The 14,434-nt window shown below is 39.7% G+C and overlaps 1 protein-coding gene across 44 annotated transcripts in view; it reads right to left on the bottom strand.

The window, feature by feature from the left end:
* The window catches only part of CD44 (CD44 molecule (IN blood group)), an 88,075-nt gene that overhangs the window by 15,711 nt on the left and 57,930 nt on the right, over positions 1-14,434 (bottom strand). For 5 of the 44 annotated variants that reach the window (XM_081543456.1, XM_081543466.1, XM_081543465.1 and 2 more), the window contains 8 exons: positions 14,265-14,267; positions 14,106-14,222; positions 10,951-11,079; positions 9,337-9,465; positions 5,796-5,897; positions 3,980-4,066; positions 2,926-3,120; positions 243-308 (listed from right to left, as the gene is read on the bottom strand). The exons of 2 other annotated variants lie outside the window; for them this stretch is intronic. In XM_081543456.1, the coding sequence (XP_081399582.1) occupies positions 243-308; positions 2,926-3,120; positions 3,980-4,066; positions 5,796-5,897; positions 9,337-9,465; positions 10,951-11,079; positions 14,106-14,222; positions 14,265-14,267 (828 nt within the window). Of the gene's footprint in view, positions 1-242; positions 309-2,925; positions 3,121-3,979; positions 4,067-5,795; positions 5,924-9,336; positions 9,475-10,950; positions 11,105-13,832; positions 13,853-14,105; positions 14,223-14,264; positions 14,268-14,434 lie in introns of all 44 variants that reach the window. 37 more of the 44 variants (XM_081543453.1, XM_081543464.1, XM_081543455.1 and 34 more) reach the window with 28 other exon arrangements.

The following is a 14,434-nucleotide window of genomic DNA, read 5'->3' as shown; positions in this document are numbered from 1 at the left end:
AATCAGCATCACCAGAGAAATTACTAGAAATACAAATGCTCAGGCTTCACTCCACTCCTACCAAAGCAGAAACGTTTAAGGATAGGGCCCAGCAGTGTAGTTTAATAAGTTCTCCCCATGATTGTGATGCACGCAAAGGATGTATAAGAACCACTTTTGGGAAGACACTGACTCATACATCATTAATAATTAGCAGGTTCCATGATGGTAACAGTAAATGACTAAAAGCAGCTCAAACTCACCAGCTGATTCAGATGCGTGAGTTGTATAGAACCTTCCACTAGGGTCACGGGATGAGCCATAGTCTCCTGTAAGGAGCAACAGAGGGAGGTTCAATACCATGTGTTCAGTTACATTACCATCTGGGCTTCCTCACCTGTGCGTTTTCATACAGCCCATCGCAAAGTCTTTTAAAAGTAACCAAAAATAATGACAAAGGAGTTCTGAATGGGTCCATGATATGAATTATTGTTCATTGCTTCATCCACTGATGAGTGGGTTAGAGCTTCAATCAAAATTTTAAAAACTGGGACAGCACAGACCAGTAAGGATGACCATACGAAGTGTGGCTTCAGTAGAAACCCCCAAATTGTAAGTCTACCAAAAATACTATGATGTCTTGGCAAGTTTGAGGTTGGGATTTGATACTGTGTCTTTGACATAACGATTATATGCTTTGAATTATGATAGATGTGATCATTGGGAATGCGTGTACTCTGTGGCTTAGGGCATGGGACATTTAAAGAGATTTCTCTGAGGCAGGAAATTGGGAAATGTTTTGTTTGTTCAATAAAGTATCTTGGGGTTGAATCAGTAAGGATTCAAAGAGACAAGTCAATTCAATTTAGAGAAAATAAAGTCTGAAAATAAGTGAAAAAGAAATGGGGAGATAACTAACATGTGGCTAAGGTGTACCTGGTTATTAGAATATATTTCAAAGCATATTTTCCAAAAACTTAAATCTGTATTTTCAACACCAAGAATTAATATAACCCCATCTTCTCAAACATCCATCACCAGAAGGCTTTACATTGAAACAAGTTCATGAATTGCTAAAATTTGGATCCACAGGTCAAATCTCGGGTTCAGCATATGGAAACTCTGGTTCCTCTCCCTCCTCCCCACACATGTCCTAAAATTATAACGGAATCTTGAAGCAAAACAAAACAGGTTCATAAAATGGCTATGGTCACCCATTACGAAAAATTCCTCTAAGGAATACACAGTAATCTGATCTTCACCATGTCCTTATTTAGAGAAAGTGGAGGCAGCCGACCTGTAATCTCTTCCACAATTGTATGGAGGAGATAGATTACTTTGTTTCTTGGCTGATGGTTAGAAAAACTGAAAACAGCATTTGCTGAAATGCTGACACCAAAGCACACAATACCACCACCATCACCACCACCACCACCATCTTTATCACCACCACCATCACCAAGACCACAACCACAACAATTAAGGGTGTTTTCATTCTTAACATTTAGCAAAAAGACTGAGAAAAAATATATATGGGAAGAAATTAGCCTTATCTGAGTATTCTGGAAGAAAATCAAGGGTGATAGATCATTTAATCCATGGAGAACTACGGAAAATCTGTCTGTACCACTGTAGAATGCAGAAGGAATCAGGGTATGTAAATATCGATTTTGTAGAAAGCATTTTATTTACTAACAAATAGACTATGTAATCCTTTGAGGCTACTGTAACTATTAAAATAGCCATTTAAAATTTAAATTCACTCGGCTGCATAACAGGCCCTGTTTTGCCAAGAGAAACCAGGCAATGCCCTAAAATTCACATCTCCAGGAGAATACTGACCCTGCTACTTGAGATTTTTAATAACTGAGGGCAGAACCACGCTGGACGAAGCACCAGTAGGGGTAAAGGGGCTCTGTCATGCCAATACTGTCGAGGTCAGGATTTTTTAAAACTGTTTTCCTTGAAGCCCTGAGATGGGCAGCCCAAGCATGTGGGCTCTAGGATAGAGGCCAAGCACATGGCATTCTGTTCCACAACAGTCACAGCATCACAGCTGTCATCGGTTTTATATATTGGGTTCTCATGAGATTTATTGTTCATTTGAGGGGGCATGGAGTAGGAAAAGACCCGTGCTACTATATATATATATGTTTAAAATAATGGATCTTTAATATTCCTTAATGGTTGAATGGAAAGAACACTTAAATATCCGGCGCCAGGAAGAGAGAGTTCAATTTTAGTTTCGTAGCCAGGGTAAGTATTTTGCAGTTCCCTTTTCTTCAATATTAGTTTCTTACTGCAAACAGAGAAACAAAAGTAGAAGTGGGGAGGATAGCTAGGTCCACCTGTAACTTAACTGAATAAGTCATCTTCGATCAACTCTTTGCTCTCACAAGAGAAAGGGTATCAAGTCACAATGTAGATTAAATTATAAAATTTTAAGTGTACACCATAATTAGAAGAGGTATCCATAAGCCCTTCACCAAAAATAAAATTCACCAATCCATCACCAATAAAAGAGAATAATTTCAGAGCAAAGACATTAGTATAGGGAAATTATTCACAAGTTGGGTAAAACCTTACATAAGCAGCATATATTAGCTAAATCAAATGAAACTGATACTTGACTACTTTTACTTACAAAAATGTCGATTTCATACGGTTCAGCTAAGTATATCACAAGGTCAGGAATAAGACAAAGCAAGAAATTCTATCATAACAACCAAGTCACAAAAAATAAATGGAAATTATACAGGTAAATAAAAGCATTATTCATCTAAAGTAAATCTACTGCATTAGAATGATGACCTGTGATGAAAGCCATTCCCATGACACAAATCAATCTAATTATAGTCTACATAGAGAAGACATTCTTTACTATATGAAAGTATGTGTTGTATCTTCCTATTGAGAAAGCAAACAGATATCAAATGGCCAAATTACCTGGTAAAGTAAGATCAGCCTTAGAGGTGGAATCTCCAACAATAGTAACTTCAGTAACTCCAGGGGACCCAGTCTTAGTAGGGGTCACTGGGGTGAGGGTTGTGTATTCATTTGTGTCTGGAGAATGAGTGTAACCTTTCACTGAAGTAGCTGCATCTTCAGGAAGATTTCCACTTCTTCTGCCATCGTTCCTATCTGTGTGGAGGTGGAATCGATGGTAAACCCACATTTGTAAGACCACCACTCAAAACATGCTTGTCTTCAGCATGTGCAATTGCTGCAAAAACTTTCCACTTGTTATTTGTGAACAGGGAGCAAAAGACGGTGCAGTTTGTCACCCTATTGAACAGAATCAATATTTTGCAGTCAATACCATCTGGACATCATTCAGTGGAAGAGAGTGGCGATCCTAATATCTAGAAGAGATATTCGTTGCAATATCTGCCTGGGTTATTCAAACATGGTTTATGCCTCCAGAATTGTTACCTTGAAACTTGGGGACTACACAATCCTGAGTTCTTACTCAATTGAACCCACTGCTGATTAAGAGGAAAAAACATGTTACTGAATTGAAAGGTAAAATTAGGCTGTGCAGTTGGAATAGCAAATGCAAAGTTTCAAAGATGTGAGGCTTTGATTATTCTTTCCTTTCCTTGCACTGCTTCTTGGTCACCTGTACCATGGATTTGTGGTCCAGAGGATAAATGGCAAAATAATATTATTAATGCAAGGAAAATAGAGAGTGCTATAATTCATATTTTTCCACCCAATCACACACCAGTAATCTGTTAAACAAAGCCATTAACTCTAGGGTTTAAGAAACCCAAACTTGAAGATTAAGAAAATATAATTTGTATTTAATATACAATGGCTTCTAAGAGATCTACAAAGCAGAAAAGTCAGAGAACCGTCACCAGCCACACCTTCTGATCAGGAGTTAACAGCATGACAACAGCCAACAGATGCACCTCCACCAAAGACACTGCAAAAGCACCCATGGTTTATTGATTTTTTTTTTCAATAGCTAAAGCCACATGGGCTTTCCAGTCCTTACTGATAGATGTTGGAGCAGCAGTCGTTGAGTGGCCTTTGTCTTCTAAGCCGCCACGTGATGGAGAGAAGCTCTGAGTATCACTCTGCTCTGTTTCAATGAAGGATGAGTCCAGTATTAATTTGGGGCCATGAGAAATCCTCTGTTATCTGCTGACAGGGAGGATCTGACACAGTCAGATGGGTAGGTACATAGGAATACCAAGGTGTTTGCATGCCAATCTCCTCTGATTGAAAGAAATGCACAACAGAATTCTGCTTTGCCCCTTAGCTGGCTTTGTTTTTCTGTATAATAAACAAGGTGCAGTGCCAAGATGAAATCTAAGCCGAAACTTTGTCCACCCTGGATCATCCTGGCCCAATTATAGCATTTCTTCCTGTCACTCAGGAAAAACCAGAAAACACAGAGACAAAGAAAAAGGAACGCTTGAATCCCAGTGCTCCTATCAGCCATTAACAGCAACTGCACTGTGTGTCAAGAAGTGTGACTATAGGGAAAAGAAGCACCAGCAGACCTGTAACCACAAAAGAGGCAGAAGCTCATTTAGAATAACCTGCTCAAGTAACTCAGATCAAATTTACACAAGGAAACACTTCAGTCACTATTATACTCCATGATTAGCTTTTTGATCTCATTTGTGAATGAGGATTCTCATCAATGCACTGAAAGGCCAGGAAACGCTTGTCTGGGCAAATACAGGGCCCTCACTGATACATATCAATTTCTGGTTGAACCACTGCCCATATCTGAAATGGTTTTCATTGTTTTGAGTTAATTTATTTTGTGTTCTTCTAAGAAAGGGACTGATCTCTGAGTTACAGGTGCAAGCACACCATAAAGTGTACCACTAAACCATGTCCACTATCCAGTAAATATTATAACCAGGAGAAAGACAGTCAACGAATCCCAAACCCAACCACAGAACAAAAGTCAACAGGGATGTAAAGTAGGAGTGTAAGACCCTTCATTGGCAGGCACCATTTTTAGGCATATCTGCATCTCCTTTGATGCCTGGCTGCTGGGTTATTTACATTCTTGACAATAAACACATCCTTGCTGATTTTTCCCTTTGCCTGAGAGGGCTCACATGAAAAGACTCTGCCCAGTATGTGTAACAAGCAGTGAAATGAGGCCCTCTTAATTCTGGATTTCTTTAATATTCTGTCAAGAAATTATGAATGACTTTATGTTGATCTCTGGGATAGCCCTGCACCTATGGTGGATGTTAAGGCAACAAGAAGTTTTGCATTGTTTCTGCCAGATGTTTAGTGATAGGAAGAGATATGAGCAAATGTTCCTCTTTTGTTCCCAGGGCCCTGCCACCAGTGTCAATTGTCAAAAAAATGTCTTGCTCCTCCTCTACGAGCTAATGTGATTCCCCTACTCTCTGTGATTATATAGCCCCAAAATATCTTTTTACAGCCACTGAAAAATGCTACCCCTCTTCTGCCTTGATTGAAAGATGGGACTCAAAAGGAACTGGTCAATTAAAACAGAGAGATACCACTATCCTAGCTGTGGTCTTGAATTTCACTAACATAACTGCTCAGAGCAGGAAAATCAAGTGGAATGGAGTCCCACATCCTTTTCCTTTTTAACATAAAGTCATTGACTCTGGAAAGCACCGCAAATGAAGGTATAATCAGATTTAAAGAACCACCCAGAATAAAGACAAGGAGGACAGATTTGATACTCTGAGTTGAGCTGAACCGCGCAGCACTGAATGAGCTATACCACCACCAAGCCCTGCATCAGGGCCAAGGAGAGCAAGAGCTGAAGCAAGAATACAGGCCAAGAGGCTGAATGTCTTTATCCTTACGAGTTGTCATTGAGGGAGGTCCTGTCCTGTCCAAGTCTCCCACCGAACTCGTGTTTGGATCTGCAGAAGGCTGAAGTGTTGTTCTAGGGCTGGTGTCTGTATCTGAAGGAATTAAATCAGTGTTATTGCTTGATTATCTACTGCTATCTGAAGGTCATTTACGGTCTAGAGGTAAATAATTCTTATATTCAAACCTGCATGACAGGAAAGAAAGCACATACTGATTCATGTCTCCAGAATTGAAATAAATGATCATTTCTCCAAAAGGCCTCCCAAGAAGTAACTGGCTTTCATTTAAAGGCTGAGTTGTATGAAAGCTACAATCTTTGTTGTTTTTCGCTGAGTCTGGAAGGATGCTAAATGAGTACACGATGGGCCTCCTAAGCCTTGCAGGGAGACAGAAATATAACCCATGTGTGACTTGTCCTGTTCTATACAAATGATGTGTATGTGCGTGCCTGCTCAGTTGCTTCCGTCTTGTGCGACCCTATGGACCATAGCCCACCAGGCTCCTCTGTCCATGGGATTCTCCAGGCAAGAATACTGGAGTGGGTTGCCATGCCCTCCTCCAGGGGATCTTCCTGACTCAGGGATCGAACCCACGTCTCTTGTGTCTACTGAACTGGCAGGTGCGTTATTTACTGCTGAGACACCGGGTAAGCCAGTGATCTCACATGTGGATATAAGACGAAGTGCGCTGGTTCAGGGACCATTTTGTCACATCCTCTTGACTTGGCAAAGAAAAATGTTGTTACAGTCCTCTTCCCTCATTTTCTCCTCTTTTGCTTCATGAACTGAAAGTACAAATAAAATCATCATCCCATACTATCTAGAGGGAGGCCATGGGGATTTCTAGGGCAAAGAATAAGAAGCACTGGATATCAATGAATCCTTCTTCCCATACACACACGTAGGAGATGTCTTTGGAATGTAACGTGTATAATGTTGAACTATACAGAAATTTCGCTGAAATATTTATAGAAGCTGTTTCTAATAACTATCACAAATCAATTCTGCTGAAATAACAAGTCCCGAGTGAAATAGAGGCCACACAAGCCATAAACACCATCACTATGCCGATTCTTGGATTCAAAGTCCACCCACGCTGCTGCCTCTGGGGAGATTTAATCTGTTCCAAATGACTCCAGAGGGAAACGCTGGAATATTAGGGACTCACATCTACACTGTAGCCTTTCCATTGCACATCAGGGTCTTTACAGAACAAAAATGTGGCTGACTCTATTATTTTAAAATAATAGTAGTAGTAGTAATCGCTAAAAAAGAGAAAAGTCTGGCTAATCCAAATCAAAAAACCCCAAATGGATATTCTCCCAGAAAAAGTCCAGCCTGCTGATGGTTCTAGACACTGTTGTTCAGGTAGAATCCTTCAAGAGGCGTGACACCATTCTATGGTTGAAGCCAATTATAACGTTCTTGACATCATCAATTTGATGAAAACCCTTTCTGTTCATCAATATGAAGACAATATTGATTCTGAAGCTCTTTTACTGGCTTGCTTTTCCACAGTGGGTATCATCAGAGCCTCCAGCCACCATGTGCATAAAATGCGTGCTTGGTTCTACACGCGGCACGTCAGCCGCACAACATAATGGCCCCAACCTCACCATTAACACTCATCTTTCTTTGTGACATATGGATCCACTCACTCTGCCAAATTCATTCCTTGGCTTTCTTTCCTTTAAACCTCTCCTTATATGTGTTTCTTTCCTAAAAAAAAAAAAAAAAATTCCCCTACTCCCTTTCCCGGACTAACCAGATTTTTTTTCCATTTTTAAAAAACCAGTCTACTTTTCTCTGAGGTTCTCCAAGGGATCCTCAGAATTTCTTTTGTGTTTATTGCTAGCAATGTTCATTTGACGTCTATTACTTACTCTCTTTTACTATTAGATCTATTTTGAAGCTGTTTTCTTTTCCTAGCTAACTTTTAAGCTGCTTCAGTCATGTCTAATTCTTTGCGACCCTATGGACTGTAGCCTACAAGACTCTTCTGTCCATGGGATTCTCCAGGCAAGAATACAAAGTGGGTTGCCATTTCCTCCTCCAGAGGATCTTTCTGATCAAACTCGCATCTCATATCTCTTGCATTGACAGGTGGGTTCTTTACCACTAGCGCCACCTGGGAAGCTCTCCCTTAAGAGCGTGGACCAGGAATTAACTGCACATTGTGTGTCTCCATAAAGCACTGAACATAAAGTACAACTACATTAGCAGATATTTAATACAGTTATACTTTAAGGGATATATGATCACAAATATTTGGGTACAACATAGTTAGGATGTTCTGGAGAAATGAGACCACAGAAACTATTGGATTCATTTTGGAGATAACTTTGCTTAACTCAATACTGAGAGACATTATATTGCATTCTGAGAACTCACTTCAGTAAGTCTTGTGCAGTGCATACCCTTGGGAGTTTGGATCCAAAAAATATGTCTGAAAATTCATATCACCGTATTTGTTCTCTTGATTGATCTCCCTTTGTGGAATGCTACATGTCTGTGATCAAGACATCTTGTTAAATTTTTAAAAATTAATAAAATTGCATAATTCTATTCATGGATTTAGTACGGAACATGGATTCTTCCCCTTGGTAAACACTGGGAAAAGAGGGGCACCACTTGCTACCAATTCTTACAAATTCTCTCAGGAAAGTTGTCACCTGGCTCTGATAAAGAAAACATTTCTTTTAAATTTAAAATTTTGTCAAATACAATAATAATCTTCCTCTGTTGCAGAGCTCCAGCTAGTCTTTTTCTCAGGCGCTCTTGTTTAATTCTGCTTTTGAATTGTATATAGGTAAATTGCTGTTTACTCACTAAGTCATGTCCAACTCACCACAACCCCCATGGACTGTAGCCCACCAGGTTCCTCTGCCCAAGGGATTTTCCAGGCAAGAGTACTGGAGTGGGTTGCCATTTCCTTCTCCAATAGGTAAATAAGAATGCTAAATAAGAAAACAATGGTTCTATCCTGCATAAAAGCTGTCGATGCTTTAAATTCACAAACATTTATGGAGGGCCAAGGGTGGTGCAAATCCTAAATCACTGAGTAGTGTATTTTATCTCTAAATTTCCAAGAGTAATTCGCACAATTTTCCGGAGTCTTTTAGTTACTTGTTTGGAAGTTTTGACCTCTAACATTTCTCTACCAAAGACAAGTTTTATCTTGGGTCTATAATGGAAATAGTCACTGATCTATCACTTCATTCTTTTTAAAACCCTGCACTTAGAAGTAAATGGAAAAGAAATCTTGAGACTGCTCCTCTTCAGAGAAAATGACTTCCATGCCCAACATTTTGGGACTAATCCTTCTTTACTCTCCTGCCAAATTCTCCACTCTTGCCCAGGACTTGAGATTCAGATGTATATGCATATCATTCTTACTAAGAAAACTAATTTTGGAAGAAACAAAGTTCTTCAGGAAAGCAGACTGGTCTAAAGCCAAAGGGATACTTCTAGGAAAATAGCCATTTGGTGGCTTTCTAAAACATAACATATAAAAGAGCTCAGAGATTATTACCCATCCTTCCTTTTGTTTGATGACCTCGCCCCATTGGATGTGAGACTGGGTCGAAGAAGTAAGTCCAGGAACTGTCCTCATGGCTCTGCGTCGTCACTCTTTGATGTGGAAGGCTGACATGCGTTGAGGCTGTTGTGACTATGCAGTTTAAGCAATTTTCAAAGTGTTAGTTGACATCTGGCCAGGGATACGCTGATTTTTTTTTTTTTTTTTAAAGACTATATTCTCTACTCAAGAGAATGAAACCGTCTTCTGGGTCTAGAGGGTTGGGAAGTTGCATAAATGCGGAATGTTTTAGCAGGTACAGTTTCATTCATGCTCATTTTCCCTAGCAATCAGCATGTGAACTAGAGGATGCAAAAGCTCTAATAACTTCTCTAGTGGGTAGATGAGAAGTTATAGATATAGTAAAGATGGAGGAGAAATAGTTCTCCACCCACACCATGTTGCCACCATCCCTGGAAGGAGGAAGTGCAGGAGTCCAAACACATGAGATCATTCCTAGACAACCACATCCCGGTGAAATGCACGTGAGGCCAGTAGTGATGCAGAGAAGGAGTCAGGTAACAGCTTCCTCACCCCCAGATAGACAGGAAAGTCAATGCCATTCATCTCAAAAGCATGAACGGACTCCATTAGAAGCATTACCACCCAACAATGAGATTTATGGCACAAGTGACATAAGAATGCAGCACGTGCTTTGGCTTCATTCTGAGCCAATGAAGACGCAGAGGTAGAAAAGATGACAATAGTGGCCCCTTGGCAACAACCACACCATATAGCCAGTCACTGAATCCACCACTCTGCCAGTTATGAGTTCAGAAGCTGCCACACAGCAGAAGAAAATCATGCGTTATATCCTATATTGCAAAGGAAAACACAGGAATATTTCTTACTGCTATCAAGTAAGGATATGGAATTCACGTTCTTTTATAAGACAGGATGCATTTCAAGGCTTCTATCACACATGCATAGGAGCTGGCACAGTGAAGTTATCAGGCAACGCTTAGAAATGATGACAAGATTTGACCCCAATCTCCCCAATTCCACAGTTCAAGTATAGAGGTTTTTTGGTTTTTTTTTTAATTTAAGAAGAAACTACTGTATATTCAAGGAGAAATCTCCAAATAAACATGACAAAGGGCCAAATGACACCAGACAGGTGTTTGTCTCAAAATGTCTGGCTCCATTTCTTCAACTACTGAGGTTTTTCTGACCAAAAGCCTTCTAACACGCCCAGTATTTCACAGAACTGTGTTGTAAAGCCTGGACCCACATCATGGAGACGATTCCCTTACAAAAGAAAAGGTAGCATTTTACACCATCTGAGTCTCTTCTGCAGTCTCCCCAGGGGAGGCCCACGTTCGATCCGAAGGTGACACACGCAAGGACATATTCTCTGTGTCTCCCTTCTGTGCTGTATCCATTTCTGTTCAGGGGATTTATTATGAGCACTTAAGGGTTGGCTCTGTGTTGACTGCATGGTCATTGATTAAGGGACTGTAACATCTTGTGACGATTCTTTCCAATCCTTCTTGTTCACTGTCCTCAATGCCCAGCATTTAACACCCGAGGAAATTTTCACCCAAGTCTGCCTGTGAAACCGTGCATTACCAGCTGTCCCTGCTGTTGAATGAGAGTCTTCTTTTGGCGTTTGGGGGTACTCCCCAGGCCTTCCATTCTCAAGCCACTGTTCTTTCTGGGGAGCTGTTTCTTCTGCTCTACGAGTAGAGGGTGCCTGGGCTGTGAGAAGAATGTCAATGGTGAGCTGTTATTGTTCAATTACTTTCCTTACCAACACATAGCTCTCTACCTTAAACGCATATACAGGTGGGACAGGAGGCGGAAAGGGAGAGCAAGAAAGAGAGAGACCACTGATGACTCTGAAAGGGATATTAGAAATCAGATGGCCCAGTCCTTTATTCTTTCAGGTGGGAAAACTGGGGCCCAAAGAAGTTGTGATCTGCTCAAAATCACATAGCCAGATCAGCACAAAGTTATAACTAGACCACAGTCTATGAATTCCTAGTACTATTCTTATCTTACTAGAGTTTATGGCCTCACATATCCTGTCTGAAAGAACTGTTCATTCAAAAAATTAACCTCTTGTCTTCAGTCATTTGAGGGGGAGGAGTATATTATATAACAATCTATGATGAGATCAGCCTAGTAGGAAGCCTTCTCAAATAGTGGCCACATGACTCAACATCGCACACACTGGAAATGTACTAGCAGTGCAATTGCCCAGCACGAAAGATGCTGGATGATTGAGATGCTATTCCACTGACATATTACGACGTTACGTCTATGGAGCACCTAAAATTGTCAAAATCACGTTTTAACAAATTTAATTCAGTGGAAGAAAACTCTTCCAGCCAGGGTTTGACATTATCTAAAACCTTTTAAACCAGGGTTTGGCATTATAAGAGTGGGTGACAGGCTTAAAATTTCAAGCACTCAATGTTGCAATTGTCTAGTTTTAAAAACGACAAAATGAATGAAATAAAATTGTATCAGGGTGCCTTTGGGAAGAATCAGAAAGTCATTGACATTTTCATCCATTTTGACTAACAATGAAGTTCTGTTCATCAAGAAAATGAGAGTGTTAAATACTGTACATCAACTATACCTCAAAAAAAAAAAAAAAGAAAAAGAGACTGTATAAACTTGCCAGGCTGAAGTACAGTTTGCAACTTGTAAAATTAGTTTATTTCATTATTTTAGAAAATAATATGTGTGACTTGACAACAGCAAAGACATTAAAAAAAAAATAAAGCTTGCTGCCCTCATTTTACCCTTGCATTGGCCAAAACATTCTTGAAGTTAACTGGTTATCCAGAGGGAGGGGAAAAAAAAATAAAAATCTTAAGTTTTACCTCCCCCTGATGAAATCACTACCTCCTGACAAATAATGAAGTTAGAAACAGCACTGGATGTAATTACCAAAAAAAAAGAAAAACAAAAAGAGAAAATTTAACCCAAATATAAAGTCAAAAATAAAGACGGCTTAAAGTCAAAAAGAAAAGAAAAGAAAAAAATGCACACACTATTCTATACTCTTTCTACCACTATCTTTATAAACACAATGATCCTTTAAATAGCCAGTAACCCTCTGTTGTCTTCAATATATGGGTTAGCAGACAATAGGATTTCCATTGCAAATACAAAGATTGACTCTCTTCTAGAAGATGTAGATGTTTTTTTTTGATAAAGCCTAGAAATCGCCAGCCAGAATCACTTGATGTTTTGCAAGTCTCCATAAAAGAATCGCTGAAGCAGCAACCACTTTCTGTTAGGTTTTGTTATGTCCTGTTTTTCAGCTACCCTCCAGTAATCATTCCCCTCCCCCACTATTTTTTGACAGTAGGCTCATTAATTCCCAGCCTCTTAAATAGTTTTCTGCTTTTTAGGTACAAACTGTCTTATTTCTAAAATTTCTAAAATAAACTATTAGGACCCAAAGGGACTGGTACAGAATCCCATTCTGAAGAGATTTCTGTTTATTTCTTTCTTCTATCATTAGACTCTTTGTTAACTCAGCCCATAATCCTCATGCATATATCAAATCTATTGCAGTCAATAATGAGATGCAGGCCTGTTGGGTATATTCGGTACAATGCTCTGCGCTGTGCTTGGTAGCTTCCAACTCTTTGTGACCCCATGGACCGTGGCCCACCAGGCTCCTCTGTCCATGGGAATTCTCCAGGCAAGAATATTGGAGTACTGGAGTGGATTGCCATTTCCTTCTTCAGGGAATCTTTCCAACTCAGGAATCGAACCCAGGTCTCCTGCATTGTGGGTGGATACTTTACTGTCTGAGCCACCAGGGAAGGTCACAATGCTCAGGATGTAGCAATCTATTCAGTCCTAGCTGATGTCTGAAAGTTTCTTTTGTTGTCTGAAGACATCTTCAAACCATAGATTCCCAAACTCCTTTGGCTTTTAGTGATTGTTTCTTAACATTTTTTGCTTTTGGAGTGTTTAAGTTTATAAGAACCATGGTTGAACCATAATTTCTATAATGCTACGAGCTGTTATCCTAAATTAAAGCTTCTTTTATACCAAATATCATAGGCATCTCTCTGAGAGAGAGACAAAAAAAGAAGCGAATACACTTACTCCTTTTTTTGTCCTATTCTCATAGGTCAGTAGGAAGACTTGAAATTGCTTTAGGAAACCTGAGATGTTTGCACATAAGTAAAAATAACAGCATCAAAGCCTTCCCCCAAATTACCCTGAGCTTAAAAACAGAAAAAGAACAGTCAAGGAATTCAAATATAGTCCATCTGAGTGACTGTCTTTCCTCCCAAGAGTACAAGGGAGGTATTTCTACAATGGAGTGAGAAACAGAAGTGAAAAAGAAGCTGGATTTATCAAAGATCTTTACAGAAAGCAAAGAGTTCCAAAGATCCTTGCACTTGTCACACTTTCTTTCCACGTGCTACTACTAAGCACCAAAAGAACACACTCTCCTTCAGACATTTCCATAAAAACACACCAACTACCCAAACGGAATCTCTGGGAATCTTGAACACAAAAACCGTATCTTAGATATTTTTAAACATTTTGGCCTTTGGGGCGACTTGACAAGTTAGTATTTTTATTCCAATTTCTAAGAAACCATGTGCAGATCTGGCAGCTTTTCATGCTCTGGGGATAAAAGAAATTACTGTGTGGAAATAGAAGATATAGCCAATGTCTTTTCCCTACTCCCTGGAGTGACTTCACTACTCAACTAAACCAGAACTGCTGATTACCATCCTTCTTACTTGTGCTTGTAGAATGCTGGGTCTCCTCTTCATCATGATACCCATGGTGACTGAGAGAAGAGTGTGGTTCCTGGGTCCAGCTTTCTCCATAGACACTGGTGCTACTTCTGTCCACATCTGTCGTGATGATGGTTGTATACATTGTGACTTTTTATCAACCAGCTTTTGATGGGTCTTTTTTTTTCATTAAAGTACATCCCATCTAATGGTTCAATGCCTAAGTAGTTCCTCTGAGCATCAACTCATAATACTTTTGCGTGACTTCACTAATCTCTCCCAAGAGAAAACCAATGTGCATAGAATTTCTTAATGATTACCTGTTATGCCAC

This window comes from Giraffa tippelskirchi, chromosome 11 (genome assembly GCF_054371585.1).
Source record: "Giraffa tippelskirchi isolate mGirTip1 chromosome 11, T2T-mGirTip1v1.2.pri, whole genome shotgun sequence".
Lineage (NCBI taxonomy): Eukaryota > Metazoa > Chordata > Mammalia > Artiodactyla > Giraffidae > Giraffa > Giraffa tippelskirchi.
Note: the sequence above shows the minus strand (reverse complement) of the source record. Positions and strands in the feature narration are given on the sequence as shown.